Source organism: Artemia franciscana, chromosome 8 (assembly GCF_032884065.1).
Source record: "Artemia franciscana chromosome 8, ASM3288406v1, whole genome shotgun sequence".
NCBI lineage: Eukaryota > Metazoa > Arthropoda > Branchiopoda > Anostraca > Artemiidae > Artemia > Artemia franciscana.
In genome coordinates, this window is record NC_088870.1 from 30,646,615 (window position 1) to 30,668,209 (window position 21,595).

General features: G+C 35.9%; 3 protein-coding genes across 4 annotated transcripts; 2 read left to right on the forward strand and 1 right to left on the reverse strand.

Annotated features, from left to right (window-relative positions):
• Nucleotides 1-1,805: 1,805 nt before the first annotated feature.
• On the reverse strand, nt 1,806-3,308 carry LOC136030655 (putative ankyrin repeat protein RF_0381). The gene has a single exon (XM_065709724.1). The coding sequence runs from the start codon at nt 3,306-3,308 to the stop codon at nt 1,806-1,808; it is 1,503 nt and encodes a 500-aa protein (XP_065565796.1).
• Nucleotides 3,309-5,986: 2,678 nt separating this feature from the next.
• Nucleotides 5,987-12,450, forward strand: LOC136030282 (uncharacterized). Of its 2 annotated transcripts, none has more exons than XM_065709148.1 (2): nt 5,987-7,181; nt 11,393-12,450. In XM_065709148.1, the coding sequence occupies exon 1, from the start codon at nt 6,117-6,119 to the stop codon at nt 7,176-7,178; it is 1,062 nt and encodes a 353-aa protein (XP_065565220.1). In that variant the 5' UTR covers nt 5,987-6,116; the 3' UTR covers nt 7,179-7,181; nt 11,393-12,450. The 2 variants fall into 2 exon arrangements, with proteins under 2 accessions (XP_065565220.1, XP_065565221.1); XM_065709149.1 differs by having other exon boundaries at nt 12,212-12,450.
• On the forward strand, nt 9,923-12,390 carry LOC136030656 (uncharacterized). The gene is made up of 2 exons (XM_065709725.1): nt 9,923-11,276; nt 11,393-12,390. Exons 1-2 carry the CDS (start codon nt 9,923-9,925, stop codon nt 12,388-12,390), a joined length of 2,352 nt encoding a protein of 783 aa, XP_065565797.1.
• Nucleotides 12,451-21,595: the final 9,145 nt, after the last annotated feature.

Here is a 21,595-nt window from a genome sequence, read left to right on the forward strand (position 1 = left end):
ATAAGCAAAACCAGAACATGATTTGCACTTTACTAAAAAAGGAGTTTAATACACATATACTGATTTTTATTCCTTAAAGTTTAGAGAATTTTCTATTTATTAAACTCAAAAAGTAAAAACATTTCAAATATGTTTTGTTTTCAGTAAGGTGCAAATTATGTTCTGGTTTTGTGAAGGCATGGGGGTTGTCAGCCTTAATCATGTTAATTTTTGCCTGAATTGAGTTTAACTCGTTTATTTATTGTAATTTCTGTTCATTTTGGGTTTCTTTCATTTATTGACGGTGACTCGTGGTAGTTTTACGTTGGAATATTATTTGACTTTATTTCTAATCGCTTTTGGTTTAATGCAGCTCTTTACTTTTCTTTGAAAAACTTATTTTGTGGAAAAAGTTTCCGCGGGGTAAACTTTCCAATGGAACTTTTAGGCTGGGGGCATTTTTCAGAATTCCTATAAGATATTCTGTTTATTTGTCCTTTTTTCTCTTTGCCACTTCAATTTTACCATGGGATTTTCCATGGGTTAATTTCTCCATTGGGATTTTTTACAAAATAAATTTCACTGAGGGAATTTATCGCGGGAGTATCTTTTTCCTAAGGGATGGGGGATAATTTCAGGAAGAACATTCCATGGAATGGAGGATTTCCGGCATTATTTTAAAAATAATCAGCATTTAGTCTTTTCCAAATAAAAGTATGCTAAAAAAAAAGAAAAGAAAAAAAAATCATCCAGTAGGCTATCGTCCGTAAGAAATTTTCAGGGGGAGGGAGGTATTCAGCTCAAATTTCTTAGAATTTCTTTGATAAACTTATTTTTTAAAGGACTTCGTGTTTCGGGATTTTCTATTATAGAATTCGGACAGAAAGCCAAACTTTAGCGAAAGAGGGAGGTTTTTATGAATATGCAACTCCTTCGTATACGTATAATTTCTGTATGTTTTAGTTTGATGTTGTTCCTTGCTTTCAATTGCAAAAACATGTTTTTTTTTTATTTAATAAAGGTTGAAGGATCTTGTATCAGATTAGCAATGCAAAAGATTAATTCACTTTTTCAAACAAAATCGCTTTTAATTAGCTTTTTTTTAAACCAAGGACTTACGCAAGATTTCCAACAGTAAGGAGTGACTTGGCCCAGCAATAACTGAACAATCATCCAGACTATAAAAAAGGTTCTCTGCAATATCTTTTGAACGACTAGAGTCAAGAGTTAAAATTTTCAGGAACTGTATGGGAAGGACAAACCAAATTAACCATGTTTAGGCAAAGGATAAGAGGACACAAAATTTGTGTATCCAAAATGTTAGTTCTCCCAAAATAGGACTAGTAATTTTTTTCCTTTAAAGCTTAAAACGCTTATTTGTAAGCATAAAAAAAAAATTATGCTCAGGGAAAACTTGAAAATAATTATTCTGTCGAAAAAGGGTCAAGTGTCCTTTTTTTATCAGCTAAGACTCATAATACTCGTCTTGGTGCCAAATTTTCTAACTTTCTGTAAAAAAAAAAAAAAAAAAAAAAAAAAAAATCTTCCAGAGTCATTAGCGGGTATAAAAATGATATACCTTTATTGGAAGAGAAAATAATATAAAGTAGAAATACCAAAAACAGATAAAAGCAAATTAAAGACCTAAAATATCAAAACTGCAAAACAATAATACTAATGAAGAGGCATTTTATTAGCCAAAAGCAGCAAAATTACAAACAGAAAAACATATAAATTTTGAAAAAGACAACCAACAATTTTAAACTAACAGTTGGTTTATGGAAATGGCAAATAATCGTTTCACTGGATGTTTCGTCTACCTTTTACTATTTCGACATCGCATCTTTACTTATTCGACATCTTTTTAAAACACTCAACGTTGCATTATCGAGATCCATCTTTTCTTGTAATATTACAGTTTCATGCTCTTCTGCATTTCTCCTTCGTTTTCTACCGCAGTTTGGATCAGTTTGGGCTTTGACCAATAGAAAGTTGACTATTGCATTCATTGCATCTAGATTAGCACCGGAATCAATAAATAACTCGCACAAATCCATTCTTTCTTTCTCAACAGCAAGGTGTAAACACGCCCCGCAGTTTGGATTTGCCCCACGTTTCAAAAGCAATTTGACTAGATCAAGATTACTAGTTTTTATAGCTGTACCTAAAGGTGTTTCTCCATGTACATTCGTTGCATCTATTTCGGCACCGGATTTAATAAGTAAGTTACACACATCAGCACTTCCTTTCTTTACATTAAGGTGTAAATACTCCCCGCAGTTTGGATTTGCCCCACGTTTCAAAAGCAATTTGACAAGTTCCAAATTATTATTTCTTATAGCAATAAGTAAAGGTGTATCCTTGTTTGCATTCATTGCATCTAGCTTAGCACCGGAATCAATAAGTAACTCGCACATATCAGCTCTTCCTTTCTCAACAGCGAGGTGTAAACACTCCTCGCAGTTTGGATTTGCCCCACGTTTCAAAAGCAATTTGACTAGATCAAGATTACTAGTTTTTGTAGCTGTACCTAAAGGTGTTTCACCATGTACATTCGTTGCATCTATTTCGGCACCGGATTTAATAAGTAAGTTACACACATCAGCACTTCCTTTCTTTACAGCAAGGTGTAAACACTCCCCACAGTTTGGATTTGCCCCAAGTTTCAAAAGTAATTTGACTAAATCAAGATTACTGGTTTTTATAGCTGTACCTAAAGGTGTCTCACCATAAACATTCGTTGCATCTAATTCGGCACCGGATTTAATAAGTAAGTTACACAAATCAGCACCTCCTTTCTTAACAGCAAGGTGTAAACACTCCCCGCAGTTTGGATTTGCCCCACGTTTCAAAAGCAATTTGACTAGATCAAGATTACTAGTTTTTATAGCTGTACCTAAAGGTGTTTCACCATCTACATCCGTTGCATCTATTTCGGCACCGGATTTAATAAGTAAGTTACACACATCAGCACTTCCTTCCTTTGCAGCCATTATTATTATAGCCATATGTAAAGGTGGGGCAGATCCAAAACTCTCCCCGCAGTTTGGATTTGCCCCATGTTTCAAAAGCAATTTGACTAGATCAAGATTACTGGTGCGTATAGCTGTACCTAAAGGTGTTTCACCATAAACATTCGTTGCATCTAATTCGGCACCAGATTGAATAAGTAAGTTACACAAATCAGCACTCTCCTTTCCTAAGTTACACAAATCAGCTTTTCCTTCCATAACAGCATGGTGTAAAAGTGTTTGACCACCGATACATTTTGTTTGCATACAAGTGATTCCACCTTTTCCAAGAACATATTCGACAAATTCAAATACCATGTCTAATTCTGCATTTATTTCCTTGATATTCTTTCCTTCGATTTCGAATCTTGATTTATAATAAATTCTGTGCAGCTTGGGCAGAAACTTCAACATAGTATATCTATTTCTTAAGCAAAGTTCACAACAACGTATAGTTTTGTACTGAGGCTGTGAGCAATACACATCATCTATTTATGCTAATAGTGACGTCATTTAGTTTAACATGACGTCAGTCTTTCTAGTGATGTCGGCTCTAAAAGTAATTTATTTAACCTTTGACTGAAATATAGTTAACTATGACGTCATACTTCGTTTTGGATTATATATTCAAAACATCTATTCAAAACTGTATTGTAGACTACCATTTAAAATTGATTAGAAATCCACTGAAAACTGATTTGCTTCTGATCAACTTTTTGTGCTTATTTTAAAATAAATTATCTTAATACTAAATATAATTATAACTGGCAAATCACTTTTAATAAAAATTTGTGTTTCAGTTTTGCAAAAATACGTTTTTTCCTTGATTGCTGCTCGTTCTCCACCTTCAAGCTTAAAAAGTGTAAATTATGCGGGGAAAATGAATACCAATACGTTTATGTTACCCATCTGTCTCTTTTTCGTATGTATTGAATTTTCCTATCGTACCTGAATTTTTCTATCGAAATTTTTGTATCATTGTTCTTAATTTATTAATTAACTAATGATTCATTAATTATTTTTATGCATTAACTTTGCCCTCTAATTTATTTTAAGAAAAGTAAAATTTCAGAAAAAACAAATTGATAACCGTTAGATTATTCTTTTTGAATTTTGTTTTTCGCTCCTAATAATTTCTCCGCCCCAGACAAATTCCCCTGAAACTAATTGAAACTAAAGATTAGGATAGTGAATGTTTTCTGTTTTGCTTATCTAAAGTTAATATAATTCCTTTACAAAATGTGTGTTTCGAAGATTGATTTAATTAAGTAGTTTAGAATTGTTTAAAGTAAATTTTCAGAATTTTATAGACGCCAACCGCTTTTTGACAAAATGAAAACCACGTTTTCATTTTGTTTATTATCCATGCATGAAAGTGAAGTTTCGAACTAACAGGACAAAATGAAACGATTAAAGATTATTTATAATAGTTTTTTCAAATGTATAGACTATTTTTAAAAACAAATTTGTCGGTTACCTAGAGGTAGCAAAAGGAAAGAGATTAAGCTTAGTCTTTAGTCAATAATACTTATGTATAATCATTAGCAATATTTAATACAATAGACTGAATTAAGGTTAATTAATTAAACCTAATTTAAACTTAAACTTAAAAAACAATAATTAAAATACAGAATTTGACAATGTTTCCGATGGCTGCTATTGTTTAAAGTGAATATTTCACTTTGTAAAAAAAATATTTTTACTCTATGGTGCTTTTAATTTCATTTTAAGTATAAATTGAAAGCTAGTATTGTCATAAAATTATGAAATGTTATCTCAATCGAACTTACTTGGCGTGGGTTGGGCAAATAAACTCTTAAGGGGAATGCATTTGCAAACCCGAACTGAAATTTGATTTTCGAAAAAAAATATTTTTAATTTTTAGATCCTTAGGAAACACCCCGTAAAAGTCATAAAATCTTAATGAAAATCACACCATCAGATTTATCGTATTATACAACCATATTGTTGAGTATTTTTTGCCAGAAGAACGATCACGGATGCGTGTTTTTATTCCCAGGAGTGATCGTATCAACCCGGGTGTCCTAGAATATCACAAGAGGGCTCATTTGAACGGCAATTAAAATTTCTAGTCCCCTTTTTATGTGACCAAAAATGGAGGGCAACTAGGCCCCCTCCCACGCACTTTTTTTCCCGAAGTTACCTGAACAAAATTTTGAGATAGCCTTTTATTCAGCATAGTCGACAAATCTAATAACTGTATCTTTGAGATTGACTTAATCATCCACAGCCCCCGGGGGAAGGGCAGCAAGGTATGGGCTTAGACCATTTTTTACATATAGTATGGGTTATTGGGAAGTATACAGACGTTTTCGGGGGAGAGGATTTTATTGGCAGGGGATTGGGGGAGAAGGTTGCATAGGAGGATCTTTCGATGGAAGAATTTTTCATGGGGGGAGGGAGTTTTCCATGAAGGGGGTGCCGGATTTCCCAGGATTATTCAAAGACGATCAGAAACTAAAATAAAACAAGTTGTTTAAACTGAAAGTAAGAAGCAACATTAAAACTAAAAACGAACAGAGAGTATTACGTATATGAGGGGTTTTCCCCCCTCTTCAAAATCTTGCTCTTCCCTTTAAATTTTTTTTTTTAATACTTTCAAAAGATCTATTTATTCTAATTAAACCCTTTGTGATTCAGGAGTCATTCTTAAAGAATCGAAACAAAATTTGAACTTTAGCGTAAAAAGTGAGGTCTTGACGAGGGGGCAAACTTTCCCATATTCGTAATAATTTCGGTTCGTTTTAAGTTCACCAAGACATATAGCCCGAGTGAGTGAGAGGCAAATTTGGCACAAGCCCTTATTAGGTTTGTATAAAAATAGTGTTAGTTCATTTGTTGATCGATAAGTCTATCTGTCATCCGTCCATACGTCATTCCTAGGGTAAGACTAAGGTAGTCGTGACTAAGCAGACTAAGCGTGACTAAGACTAAGCAGTCGTGTCGCCAATAAGTATAAGTTGTCATTTATCAAATATTCTACTCCAATAGGAGCGCCTTAGCTTCGCCTCGAGTTAAACTGAGATAGACGGGTGCAATCGCCTCAATTGACCAAACCAAACCAGTTGACGTTCGCATTCGCTTTGATTCAGACCAAATTAAATAATGAGTGACAGTGAAATAGTGATTGGACTATTGGACAGTTTAGTTGATGAAGATTATGAACGTGGAAGGCGAAATAAAACTCATTCGCGTCGCAGAATACTCTCAAGTGAGAGTGATAGTGATCATAGAACAAATAGTGGCTCTCGGAGCCCAGAGTTTCAAACTCATGCTCGATATGGCTCTCGGAGCCCTCAAATTAGTTCTAGGAATGACAAATCTAGCTCTCGGAGCCCACAAATAGGTTCTAGAACCATAAGAACTGGCTCTGTGAGCCCCGTAAAAATCGATGACAAAAAGCGGAAGGCTTCTCCGGAAAAGCGAAAAGGTAAAAGATTAAAAGAAAACACGTCAAATGACTCTCTATTCAAAAAGATTTCTGAGGAACGTTCTGGTAACAAAGAGGGTCCCAAGATCCATAAAAAACTTGCCAAAGTTGCAAATAGAGCTTTCTCCGAGCCTTTGGAAATAGGGAAGCTAAAAGATTTATTTGAGCGCCACCCTAGGCCTGCGAATACAGATAAAATTGTTGTTCCCAAGGTGAATAGTGAGATTTGGGCCACTCTCTCAGCACGTGCTAAGCAGAGGGATGCTAAGGCACTTCAAGTGCAGCGGACAATTGTTCACTCAACCTTTTGTGTTTTAGAGGCAGTAAATGATGTTCTTGAGCTCGAAAATGAGCATATCAAAGAAAAGGTTGTTAAAAACCTAACAGATGCAGTTCACATGCTTGGCCTCACCAATTATGATTTAAGTCTAAAAAGACGCCATGCGATGAAATTCGAGTTGAGCCCAGATCCCATGGTGGCATCCGCTTTATGCGCTCCCAAAGTCAAAGTCACGGAGTTTCTTTTTGGCAAAGATGTTGCAAAAACAACGTCCAAAGCCAAATCCGTGGCGGATTTGAAAAAATCATTTGGAAGACCAAAAAACGTGCAAGGGGGGGCCTACCGTTATCGCCGATGGCAGAACGAGGCTCCCCGTCCATTCTATCGAAAAAAGCAGAACCAGGACCGTCAGGAGAGGTCGAAATTCCAGAACTTTCAGAAAAGGGATCGCAAATAGGTGGTATGTACCATTTAACATACCCTGACCTTGAGTTTTATGATTTTGTTGCAAATTTCAATAGGCAGTCCAAACATTTGGTTGATAATTTTAAAGCAGGGAGAATTAGTAAGTTTATCTCAAAATGGCAATCAATAACAAGTGATTTGAATATTTTGAATATTGTGGCTTCAGGCTATAAGATTGAATTCGAGAAAAGACCATTAAAAGCTTTGGTAACAAAAAACAAAAGTTTTACGCCTGAAGAAATGCAGGCTATACGAAAAGAAGTTTATATTTTATTGCATAAAGGAGTTATTATTAAAGTACCCGAGTTCAGAACAAAAGGAATACTTTGTGTTTCTCCCGTTTTTACGGTCCCAAAGAAAGATGGGTCTTCTCGGTTTATTTTGAATCTTAAAAAACTAAACGAAAGTATTAAATACTAGCTGTTGGGGTGGCGCTTCGCGCCACCCCAACACCTAGTTGGTGGGGGCGCTTCGCGCCCCCCCCAAGCCCCCCCGCGCGCGTAAGTCGTTACGCGCCATAATAGTTACGCGCCATTGTAGTTGTGTCCCTATGTCCCACCTGTGAATATAGATAGATATATATATATGGTTTTAACTACGTAAAACTTGCGAATATACAACATTCTTTGCTGTCCCATTGTCTTTGCATATAAATAGATTGTCAGGTTTACCGACTCTTGAACATGCAACATATAATGGTCCATGGGAAAACAATCTGTATTCAGATCTATACCTCATGATTCTAATGATTGCCCTTGAGCTTTGTTGATGGTGATTGCTAATCGACCATTCCCTGTCCCGGTGTCCCGGTCGTCATTTACATCCCCCTGTTTCCCCCGGTGTCCCCGTTGTAGTTGTGTCCCTGTGTCCCGGTCGTCATTTATATTCCCTGTGTCCCGGGTCCCGGTCGTCATTTGTATCCCGGTGTCCCGGTCTGTATATACATTCGTTTTTTAGTTTTGTTTTTCTCCTTTATTTTTTTCCTTTTTTTTTCTTTTTTAGCTTATTTAGATTTTTAGATTTTTTAGTTTTTTTATTAGTTTTTAGTTTTTTTTTCTTTTTAGTTTTTTTGTCCCGGTCGTCATTTATATCCCCCTGTTTCCCCCGGTGTCCCCGTTGTAGTTGTGTCCCTGTGTCCCGGTCGTCATTTATATTCCCTGTGTCCCGGTCGTCATTTGTATCCCGGTGTACCGGTCTGTATATACATTCGTTTTTTAGTTTTGTTTTTCTCCTTTATTTTTTTCCTTTTTTTTTCTTTTTTTTATACTCCCTGTGTCCCGGTGCTTTGTTGATTGCTAATCGAACATTCCTTTTGTCCTGGTCGCTTTCTCTTTGAGTGTCGTCATTTATTTTTTTCTTTTTTAGTTCTTTTAGTTTTTACCTTTTTTAGTTTTTTTTAGTTTTTAGTTTTTTTAGTTTTTTACCTTTTTTTAGTTTTTTTAGTTTTTTTAGTTTTTTAGCTTTTTTATTTTTTTTATTAGTTTTTAGTTTTTTTGTAGTTTTTGCCTTTTTTTTAGTTTTTTTAGTTTTTTAGCTTTTTTATTAGTTTTTAGTTTTTTTTGTAGTTTTTGCCTTTTTTTAGTTTTTTAGTTTTTTTATTAGTTTTTAGTTTTTTTTTCTTTTTAGTTTTTTTGTCCCGGTCGTCATTTATATCCCCCTGTTTCCCCCGGTGTCCCCGTTGTAGTTGTGTCCCTGTGTCCCGGTCGTCATTTATATTCCCTGTGTCCCGGTCGTCATTTGTATCCCGGTGTACCGGTCTGTATATACATTCGTTTTTTAGTTTTGTTTTTCTCCTTTATTTTTTTCCTTTTTTTTTCTTTTTTTTATACTCCCTGTGTCCCGGTGCTTTGTTGATTGCTAATCGAACATTCCTTTTGTCCTGGTCGCTTTCTCTTTGAGTGTCGTCATTTATTTTTTTCTTTTTTAGTTCTTTTAGTTTTTACCTTTTTTAGTTTTTTTTAGTTTTTAGTTTTTTTAGTTTTTTACCTTTTTTTAGTTTTTTTAGTTTTTTTAGTTTTTTAGCTTTTTTATTTTTTTTATTAGTTTTTAGTTTTTTTGTAGTTTTTGCCTTTTTTTTAGTTTTTTTAGTTTTTTAGCTTTTTTATTAGTTTTTAGTTTTTTTTGTAGTTTTTGCCTTTTTTTAGTTTTTTTTAGTTTTTTAGCTTTTTTATTTTTTTTATTAGTTTTTAGTTTTTTTTGTAGTTTTTGCCTTTTTTTCTCTTTGAGTGTCGTCATTTATTAGTTTTTGCCTTTTTTTCTCTTTGAGTGTCGTCATTTATTAGTTTTTTTCCTTTTTTTTTTTAGTTTTTTATTGGTTTTTACCTTTATTTTAGCTTATTTTTCAGTTTTTTCCTTTTTTTTAGTTTTTTTTTATTTTTTATTTTTTTTAGTTTTTTACCTTTTTTTAGTTTTTTTAGTTTTTTTAGTTTTTTAGCTTTTTTACTTTTTTTATTAGTTTTTAGTTTTTTTTTGTAGTTTTTGCCTTTTTTTAGTTTTTTCAGTTTTTTTTTAGTTTTTTTTTGTAGTTTTTGCCTTTTTTTAGTTTTTTTAGTTTTTTAGCTTTTTTATTTTTTTTATTAGTTTTTAGTTTTTTTTGTAGTTTTTGCCTTTTTTAGTTTTTTCAGTTTTGACGTCACCTGATCCAGTTTTTTCAGGTGACGTCACCTGACACATCCATCCACACATCCATCCACAACTTATTTTTATATATATAGATAGATAGATTACCATTTTAAAATGGAAAGTGTTCAGTCTGCGGTTCTTTTAATGACAAAAAATTGTTATATGGCCTCTGTTGACCTTGTTGACTTTTATTATTCATGCCCTGTTGATTTTGAGTATCAATTATGGCTTTGTTTTGAAGTAGATTGTTATTATGCTTTCACATGTATGCCAAACGGCTTATCATCTGCCCCAAGGGTTCTCACGAAACTTATGAAACCCGTTTTCTCCCTTCTTCGACGAAAAGGTTATATGTCAATTGTTTATCTAGACGATACCCTTCTTCTGGGAAGGTCAGTTTTAGAATGTCAAAACAATGTCTATGAAACAGTGAAATTACTGTCAGAGCTGGGGTTTGTAATTCACCCGGGGAAGTCAGTTCTCATTCCAAGTCAAAGAATAGAATTTCTGGGTTTTTTATTAGATTCGCGATTAATGTGTATTTCCCTGCCGGAAAGAAAAATTGAAAAGGTTCTAGATTCAGTTTCAAAAGTTCTCCGTCAAAAATCGACTACGATTCAAAATTTGGCCGAAACTCTAGGTGTTCTTGTTTCAACCTTCCCAGCAGTGGAATTAGGGCCTTTATATTACCGGAAAGCGGAATCATTGAAAATTCAAGCACTAAAGCACGCGAAGGGTGATTTTGCGGCTAGGCTAACTTTAACATCCGATGTAATTTCCGAATTGCATTGGTGGTTGAACATTGCCAACCATGCGTCTAAAGCAATTGAACCTAGGTCAATTGACAAATATTTGTGTAGTGATGCATCCAAATTAGGCTGGGCACTCGTGGATGAATATTCCATGAAAACAGCCACAGGCGAATGGTCCTCAGAAGAGAAGGGATTTGACATCAATGTTTTAGAAACGAAGGCCGTTTATCTGGGATTAAAGTGTTTTGCTCAGGATATTAAGGGCATTCATGTCAGGCTGCGTTCAGATAATATAACCACAGTAGCTTATATAAATAAAATGGGAGGAACAAAATCCCAATTGTGTAACTATTTCGCAAATAGGATCTGGCAGTTAGTATTACAGGATAAAGGGTGGATATCTGCAGAGCATGTGCCAGGAGTTGCTAATATCGCGGATAAAGCATCTCGAAAATTTTATAATGAAAAAGAATGGAAATTGAATTCTAGAATATTCGTTATTTTGAATTCGTTGGTATGTCAGTCGATAGATATTGATCTGTTTGCAACCAGATTAAATTTTCAGATTAAACCATTTGTTTCTTGGAAACCAGATCCAGAATGTTTTTTCGTAGATGCATTTGCAATGAGTTGGGAGCCTCATTTCTTTTATGCCTTTCCCCCATTTAGCTTACTTCTGAGGACCCTTCAGAAGGTAGAGACAGATCAGGCAACTGGTATTTTGATTTTCCCAAACTGGACCACACAAGTTTGGTATCCCTTACTATTAAAGCTCTTAATAGGAAGTCCTATACTTTTACCAAATGATACTTTTACTTTGTCTCTTCCACAGAAACCGACCTTACACCATCCATTGTCCAAAACGTTACGCCTAGCGGCTTGTGTCGTCTCCGGCAAGGGCTTCACCACCAAGGATATTCTCCTTCCACAGTCGATATTATCATGGATGGATGGCGGGATTCAACTAAGCGTCAGTACAGGGTTTACATTGAAAAATGGATCGACTTTTGTGGAAGAAACACAATCCAGGCCTTGGAGGCAACTGTACCGGAGACTTTGACCTTTCTTACGGAACTGTTTTACTCAGGTGTTGGATACAGTGCTATTAATACTGCGAAGAGTGCTTTATCCGCAATTTTACCAAGCCTTCAGTTAGGCAGTAATCACATCACTAAGAAATTCATGAGAGGTGTCTTTAATAGAAGGCCTAGCCTACCCAAGATTTCTAGTATTTGGGATGTAAAATGTGTATTCGATCTATTTAGATTGCCAGTTTGGGATATCGAAAACCTTAAATTAAAGACACTAACACAAAAATTAGCGGTTTTATTGATTCTATCGGCTTGTGAAAGAGTTCAGTTGTTGGCCAGTTTGTCACTTAATAATATGATAAATAATGACGATGGAAGTTTTGATTTTCAAATTAATGTGCTATTAAAAACAACGAAACCGGGAAACCACAAATCAGTAGTTAAATTTCGACCTTTTCAAGAGTCGTCCCTTTGTCCGGTGACGCACTTAGCTAGGTATATTAGAATGACGTCATACCTGAATAGAGACGACGCACTTTTTCTTACATATCGTAAGCCTTATACCGCTGCGTCCAAGTCATCTATTTCTAGATGGATAAAAGAAGTATTATTTCTTGCAGGTATAGATACCAGTGTTTACGGTGCTCATAGCACACGGTCTGCCTCAACGTCCCACCTTAAAGCAAGAGGAGTTGATGTTGACCAAATCATAAGATATGTAGGCTGGACAAATGCTAAAACGTTTGCAAGGTTTTATAATAAACCAATTGAAAGTGAAAAACAGTTATCTGTTTTTTGAAGTCACTCATCGCATTCTGTTATATTTGAATTATTTTACTATAAATGAAATTTTGTACAGCGGCCTCTTTTTATTGAATAGGGCTATTATTGGTCATTAGTGTTGGTTTAGCTCATGCTGAACTTTAAAATCTCAGTTTAACTCGAGGCGAAGCTAAGGCGCTCCTATTGGAGTAGAATTTATAAATTAAACGAAAACTTACCAAGTTTGAAGTTTGATTGTAATTCTACTCCAAAGAAGGAGCGCCAGCGTAGCTGAGAGTTCAACTGCCCTCCTAATTTCCCTTCCCGTTGAACTCTCAGCGTTTCATCATGAGCTTAACCACCGCATACTACAACGACTTTAAAACACTGGTTTGGTTTGGTCAATTGAGGCGATTGCACCCGTCTATCTCAGTTTAACTCTCAGCTACGCTGGCGCTCCTTCTTTGGAGTAGAATTACAATCAAACTTCAAACTTGGTAAGTTTTCGTTTAATTTATAAATTAAAATGAGTAAAAAAAAGACAAATAATTCAGAGGCAACAATCCAACACAAGGGGTCATCAGGAGAATACACACTTACCTATAGGGTTTCGGCACTTTAAATTCCCTATCCAGGCAAGTGCCGCGCCTACCATAAATTCCCTATGATATCCCCGTGTTAGGTATCGCCCCAAAAATATATGCCTATGAAAAAACAAATGTAGAACAACCAAGTAACACCAAAACAAGCACCAGACGAGCTGTACTCCGGCAAGTTGATCGCAAATGCTTTGCTGTGTCAGGAACGAGCTCCAGTAGCTCCTCTGATCAAGAGTTATACATGCACCTGTAGAAAACCGATATAAACGTGACGTCGAAGCTTTCCTGGATTAACTGTGGGGTTTTAGCTATCTAAAACCCCCTAAAAGCCCTATGAAAAAACAAATATAAAACAACCAAGTAACACCAAAACAAGCTTATCATACCTTAATTCTGGCTCTCGTGTATTTAAGTAATATTTCTAATGGGAAATGCATTTACAAACCCAAACTGGAGCTTTGATTTTTTGAAGGAAAACATTTTTAATTTTCAGATCCTTATTGGATCAGATCCTTATTGGTGGCGCGAAGCGCCACCCCAACACCTAGTTGGCGGGGAACTTCACGCCCCCCAAGCCCCCCCGCGCGCGTAAGTCGCGGGGGGTATATGTGTTTCAAACTACGTAAAACTTGCGAATATACAACATTCTTGATGACCTTAGCTTGGTAATACGGGACCCAGAGATCGAATCACGCTGCAGGAATGCACTGCAGGGCCGACGCAGGGACCATAGTAGTCAAGAAGCGTCGTTAATTCTTAAATAATAAATACAACATTCTTGGCTTTCCCATTGTCTCTGCATATACAAAGCCTTATGTACAAATAATGACGTCATATGCAAACGCTCTTTTTACAAACAAACAAACATGCATACACACAACTCGTTTTTATATAGATAGATAGATAGATAGATACAATACAAATTAACTGCGTAAAACTTGCGAATATACAACATTCTTCGCTGTCAAATTGTCGCTGCATATAAATAGATTGTCAGGTTTATCGACCCTCGAACATGCAACGTACAATTGTCCATGGGAAAAACAATCAGTATTAAGATCTATACCACATTTTTCTAATGATTGACCTTGAGCTTTGTTAATGGTGATTGCAAATGCTAATCGAATTGGGAATTGCAATCTTTTAAATTGAAAAGGCAGATCCGTTGGAATCATGGGAATCCGAGGAATAAGAACAGCCTCACCCTCAAAAGGCCCTGTCAAGATTGTGGCCTCTATTAGGTTTTCCATTGTTTTTTTTTTACAGCAAGTCGCGTGCCATTGCAAAGCTTTGGTGGGTTGATATTTTTTTAAAGTATTATTGGTACGCCCATTTTTAGTTGTAGCACGTGTGGTGGAAACACTGAAAGATCCACGGAATTTAAAAATTCAGATGGATAATTAACCGCTTCATTTGATTCCAAAACTGTGTCGACTGACTTGTAAAGGACTGCCTGGTCTCGAATCTTGGTCAAAACAATATTGTTGATTTCGTGGACGTCTATATTTTTGGGTGCAAGAATCGCTCTTTCACTTAGCCATTTATTATTTTTATAATTGTTTAGAATATTCGGAAGCAGGTAGTTGTATACGTCCTGAAATTGAGTCTACTGGGAGCTTTCCGTTTCCAATTGCCAGCAATTGATCTGAAAATGTTTGACCAGAGTCATCGTTTTGCAATCGGACACGCATATTTGTATTTAATTTTAATGTTTTTACGTGTGCCCATAAATTAGAATTTTTCAGGCAAGCATTCATTTCGTCTGCAGGGGTTGATTTCGGTATTATAGGTAATGTTTGCCTGAAATCTCCCGCAAGCAATATTAATGTGCTGCCAAAGGGTTTCGACTTCCATCGCAAATCTTTCAAGCATTGATCCAGAGCCTCGAGCGATTTTTTGTGTGCCATTGTGCACTCATCCCAAACAATAAGTTTGCATTGCTGCAATACTTTACCCATCCCAGATGATTTGGAAATATTGCACGTGGGAGTTTCTGTAGAATGCAAATTCAGAGGCAATTTCAAAGCGGAAAGAGCAGTTCTTCCACCAGGCAGCAATGTTGCGGCTATTGCGGACGACGTAATTCCCAACGCTATATTATATATCGAATTGATGCCAGAATCAGTTTTATCACAAACGTTTTACCAGTACCTCCTGGCGTATCCAAAAAGAAAATTTCTCCAAGGTTGTTATCGACATAATGCATTATCGTATCAAAAATATCTTTTTGTTCCGACGTTAACTTGGAAATGTTATTTTGTACATACGACCATAGATCACTCGTACTGTAACTTTGTTCACGATCCAATTCTACACATGTCGAAACAGCAGCGATACGGTTAGGTGAAGGCATTTCCAAATCCTGAAGAGGTTTGTTTGCCATACGTAAGCAAAAATTTTTTTAGTAATAACTAAAGTGTAGTTATAAATTTCTGATGTAAAATCAAAAGTCTTATCTGACGTCTCCAACTGTTTTCGATGGAGTATATCTTCAGACATTTTTGACTTATATTTTTCCCATAACTCTGTAGGAGCTGATGGAGAGCAAGTTGTTAAAATGATGCCAAACAATGCGCGAATTTGACTTGGAGTTGACGTTTTGCATGCGTCATTGATGCAGTTATCCCAGTGTTGGTCATTCTCCAATAAATTCAGAGCTTGGCATGCACTACGGTAAGTGTCATGTATAGTACCGTTTACAGTTCTCAAATACTCAAAGGATGTCGGACCGGGTACATTCACCAAAAGCAGGCGTAGAAAGAAGCATTCATGTTGATTGGGGTGAACGGTGTAGAGTCTTCCTATCGTGGTATCTTTGAAGATGGTAGGTTGGCCGTCGATTAACTTACCCTGTTTTCGACGTTCAAATACTTTATTTTTAGTATTCCACTTTAATACAAAGGCACTTCAGTATACAGCAGTTTTTTGCAAAAGAATCCTTTTTGCAAACCGAAAAGAAAGTGGTTAACTTTGTATCCGGTGGATTCAGGGCTCTTTGTTGCACGTTGGTTTCCGAGAAATAAACACGTTGACCATTCTGTAAATGTACCGCTAAGTGAACAACAGCTGGACTACGTTCATGTATCGGAAATGAAAGAATTCGCCAAACAGCTTCATTACTGCTTATGTATCTTCCAGCCTGATATTGTACGATTTCGTCAATATCTTTGATTCCGGGCTGCAAGCCAAAAACTGCCATGTCACTGCCTTTGTTGACATATTTACATATGTATTTGATTGCCTTTACGGAGTTACAGCATTCAACGTTTATGTGTGCATTAAATGCTTTTGATAATAACGGGGAATATGGAACAACCCACTGGTTGTGGGTATTGTGGGTAACCATCATTGCCAGTAATTGTGTTGGATACTAAAAGTCGAGGATAGTGCTTTGTGCACCTTCCTTTGGCCATGCATGGTGAATTTTCGTTCAGTGCACCGCAAGGTCCATGTATCATATTTTTTACAATTATATCATGTAACCCCTTATCGACATTTTCATCAGGTTTTTCAGCGGAAATCACATCATCAATTTCGTTCGAAGTAATTTTTTTATGTAGCCAGATTAGAATATGTGCGTGTGGCAAACCTCGTTTTTGCCATTCCACTGAGTACATCCAGCATCGCACAGACCCAAACACTTCAAGTTTTACTATGTAGTTTATCAGTGGTTTCAACTTTTGCCGGAAGACACGGGCCGTAATGTCATGTCTATGAACCGTCGATTGTCCTTGAAGTAAAAGCTGCTGTATCTCGTCCCAAGATTGATTACATGTAAATGTAATAAATAAATCTGGACGACCATAGAGACGAACATACGCAATAGCATCTTGAGCATATTCATGCATATGACGGGGACTGCCAGCATATGACGAAGGTAAAATTGTTAATCTTCCCACGTTTGTGGTATTACCGTCATTTACAACTGCATCTCGCAATTGAATGTATTGTTCAGAGTGGAGCTTGGTCTGATTCAGGCGGATATATAGCAAACGTTCTGATTCAATTTTAGCATACATATCAACGACGTATTGGTGAAATAATTCACGGCATTTTAAAATATAATTTTCTTCATCCTGCCGAATCATTAGTCTATAGGAATAATAATGCATTGCACTGCATTTCTTATTCATTTCTTTGTTAGTGGCTGGATTCATCAATTTAATATTAAAGTGATAGCCGTCGGCTCCATCCCAAAAAATGATAGGATATTGTAAGGCATCGTAGCATCGATGAGTTTCAGCAATTCTTAACAACTGAGCGTTTCGCTTATGAAGAATAATATCTCGAGGCAAAAACTGATCACCGACCATAACGATTGGCACTTCGTCGATAGTTGGAGCATTGTATCTACGCAAATGTTGGCCAGGAGGCGTTTTGTCAGCGGAAATAACAATTTTATGCGTATTAGTAGGCATCAAATCGATGGCTGTTTTGAACAGACGCACTAAATTATTATTTTCGTGGAAAAGATGTTGCAATTGGGAAACGATTGTCCTTTCAACTTTGAGAGAAATTTCGCAACGTGCATTCAATTCAGAATTTTTATCACTGATGAAGTACAATTGTAAAAATTTATGATTCTCGCCTGAGAATGGTAGAAGGGACCCTGCTCTATGATAAATTTGCCCTTTTACTTTGAAAGTAGACATAAATTGATCTGGATTTTCGATTTGGGCTCCAAACGACGTCATTTGAAAACATGAGTTATATTTTCTGATTTTTGACAAAAAACGCTTAGATTCTGACGTAGTTCCAGTAAGGAAAGTCTTCAGTGGCTCTGGTGGTGCAGCCAATAGAGGAAGTTTAACTTTTCCTGAGGCGCAACACATTCCCATTGTTTCACCATTGAATTTCAAGGCCTTGCAATAGGGACAAATTTTAGACATAGTCCCGATTTGAACACATCTACTCAAGCTATAATCATCGACTGGGCTGTACCTGAATGCCAGGCGATAACTATCAGGTTGCTCTGATTCCTCGGCACGCTTTCTTTTCTTACTTTCTCTATCAGCAGCAAGCCTGATTTCTTGCTGTTCTTGTGATTCCTCGGCACGCCTTCTTTTTTCACTTTCTCTTTTAGCAGCAAGTCTGGTTTCATGTTGCTCTGGTAGTTCCTCGGCATGCCCTCTTTTTTCACTTTCTCTTTTAGCAGCAAGTCCAGTTTCGCGTTGCTCTGGTAGTTCCTCGGCACGCTTTCTGTTCTTTCTTTCTCTATCAGCCTCAAGCCTGTTTCCTTGCTGTTCTTGTGATTCCTCGGTACGCTTTCTTTTCTTATTTTCTCTATCGGCCGCAAGCCTATTTTCACACTGTTGTTGTGGTTCCTCGTCACGCTTTATTTTCTTACTTTCTCTATCAGCCGCAAGCCTGTTTTCTTGCTGTTCTTGTGATTCCTCGGCACGCTTTCTTCTCTTACTTTCTCTATCAGCCGCAAGCCTGTTTTCTTGCTGTGCTTGAGATCCCTCAGCACGCTTTCTTTTCTTACTTTCTCTATCAGCCGCAAGTTTTTTGGCATAGACTCTTTGAGTAGCTCTTTGAGCACTTTCAACATAATTATTCCAAGTAGACATCTTCTAATTTTTACTAATTCGTGACGAGTTGAAGTTAGGCGTTGAATAGCAGGAACCTAACAAAAAACAAAACTAATTCTAAAATATTCAGGTAATTTTCTATTTTGTAATAAAAACTAAAAATTATTGCTCAGACAACATAAATATTTTTGATGTTTACATAATAGCTTTATTGGTTCTGGACTGAAAACTAAATATATATATATATATATATATATATATATATATATATATATATATATATATATATATATATATATATATATATATATATATATATATATATATATATATATATATATATATATATATATATATATATATATATATATATATATATATATATATATATATATATATATATATATATATATATATATATATATATATATATATATATATATATATATATATATACTAGCTGTTGGGGTGGCGCTTCGTGCCACCCCAACACCTAGTTGGTGGGGGCGCTTCGCGCCCCCCCCCCAAGCCACCCCGCGCGCGTAAGTCGTTACGCGTCATATTAGTTACGCGCCATTGTAGTTGTGTCCCTATGTCCCACCTGTGAATATAGATAGATTTATATATGTGTTTCAAACTACGTAAAAATTGCGAATATACAACATTCTTGGCTTTCCCATTGTCTGTCCATATACAAAGCCGTATGTACTAATAATGAAGTCATATGCAAACGCTCTTTTTACAAACAAACAAACATGCATACACACAACTCGTTTTTATATAGATAGATAGATAGATAGATACAATACAAATTAACTATGTAAAACTTGTGAATATACAACAGTCTTCGCTGTCCCATTGTCTGTGCGTATAAATAGATTGTCAGGTTTACCGACCCTCAAAGATGCAACATACAATTGTACATTGGTAAAGCAATCTGTATTAAGATCTATACCGCATTTTTCTAGTGATTGCCCTTGAGCTTTGTTGATGGTGGTTGCAAATACTAATCGAATTGGGAATCGCAATCTTTTAAATTGAAAAAGCAGATCCGTTGGAATCATGGGAATGCGAGGAATAAGAACAGCCTCACCCTCATAAGGCCCTGTCAAGATTGTGGCATCTATTAGGTTTTCCATTGTTTTTTTTTACGGCAAGTCGCGTGCCATTGCAAAGCTTTGGTGGGTTGATATTTCTTAAAAGTATTATTGGTACGCCTATTTTTAGTTGTAGCAGGTGTGGTGGACACCCTGAAGGATCTATGGAATTTAAAATTCAGATGGATAATTAACCGCTTCATTTGGTTCCGAAATACAAATTAACTGCGTAAAACTTGAGAATATACAACATTCTTCGCTGTCCAATTCTCGCTGCATATAAATAGATTGTCAGGTTTACCGACCCTCGAACATGCAACGTACAATTGTCCATGGGAAAAACAATCAGTATTAAGATCAATACCACATTTTTCTAATGATTACGCCCCTAATAATTTCTCCGCCCAGGACAAATTCCCCCTCTGCTCCCTTCCCATAAAAGTACCTCTGTTAAGAAATAGAAAAAGTACCTCGAAAAAAGATTAATTTCAATAAAGTGCAAGTTATGTTCTTGTCTATAGAAGATTAAATAGAAAAACTAGTTTTTTTCAACTGAAAGTAAGGAGCAATATTAAAACTTAAAACGAACTGAAAATACTCAGTATATAGAATGGGTTATCCCCTCCACAATCCCTTGCTCTTCACGCTAAAGTTTTTAGCGTGAAATACTCAGTATATGGAATGGGTTATCCCCTCCACAATCCCTTGCTCTTCACGCTAAAGTTTTTAATTGTTTTAAAAAGTAGAATTGTGGCAAAGAGTCAATCCTTAGCGTAAAGAGCGACGGATTGCGGAGGGGATAACACATTTCATATACGGAGTATTTTCTGTTCATTTTAAGTTTTAATATTGCTCCTTACTTTCAGTTAAACAAACTAGTTTTTTTTTTCATTTAATTTTTCAACGTTTTTGAATTAATGCATGTTTGATTTTGGGTCTTTGCACATAAATTATTAAAGTGAACTTTGTATATTACTTCTTTTTTTGGCTTATTAAGAAATAAGGGGTGGAGAAGGAGGCGTAGTTGCCCTCCAATTTTTTGGTTACTTAAAAAGGCAACTAGAACTTCGCCGCCGGGCCCCAGCATGGCACGCGGCAGGCTTCTATATATGGATTCTCATCGTCTCTTATGTTCTAACTGCAGACAGTGCTGGGTTCCGGCGGCTTCGCCACCAGTCCCCGCGTGCCCCAGCATGGCACCTGGCTCCAGTATGGCACGCGGCAGGCTTCTATATATGGATTCTCCTTGACCCTTGTGTTCTAACCGCAGACAGTGCTGGGTACCGACGGCTTTGCCACCGGTCCCCGCGGGCCCCAGCATGGAACGCCCCCGGCTTCTATATATGGATTCTCATTGTCCCTTGTGTTCTTGGTCCCGGCAACGCTATGTCATTTTTGGATCAAATTGATGACGTAAATTGGTTTCGTTTTCTGTTTTAAGGTTTTCGAATTGCTTTAATCCATTGTCAAAATATATTGAAATATTTGTGCAATCACCAGTTTTTTACATTTTAAGCAATTTAATTAAATTTAAAACTCAATTTTTTGAGCTTGTGTAATGGTAATAACGGTAATAACGCGTAACGGTCTAACGCTAAAGATAGTGTAACATATATATATATATATATATATATATATATATATATATATATATATATATATATATATATATCTATATATATAAAAATAAGTTGTCTGTCTGTGGATGTGTGGATGGGTCAGGTGACGTCACCTGAAAAAACTGGATCAGGTGACGTCAAAACTGAAAAAACTAAAAAAAAGGCAAAAACTACAAAAAAAACTAAAAACTAATAAAAAAAATAAAAAAGCTAAAAAACTAAAAAAACTATAAAGGTAAAAACCAATAAAAAACTAAAAAAAACTGAAAAAACTAAAAAAAGGCAAAAACTACAAAAAAAACTAAAAACTAATAAAAAAAGTAAAAAGCTAAAAAACTAAAAAAACTAAAAAAACTAAAAAAAGGTAAAAAACTAAAAAAAAATAAAAAATAAAAA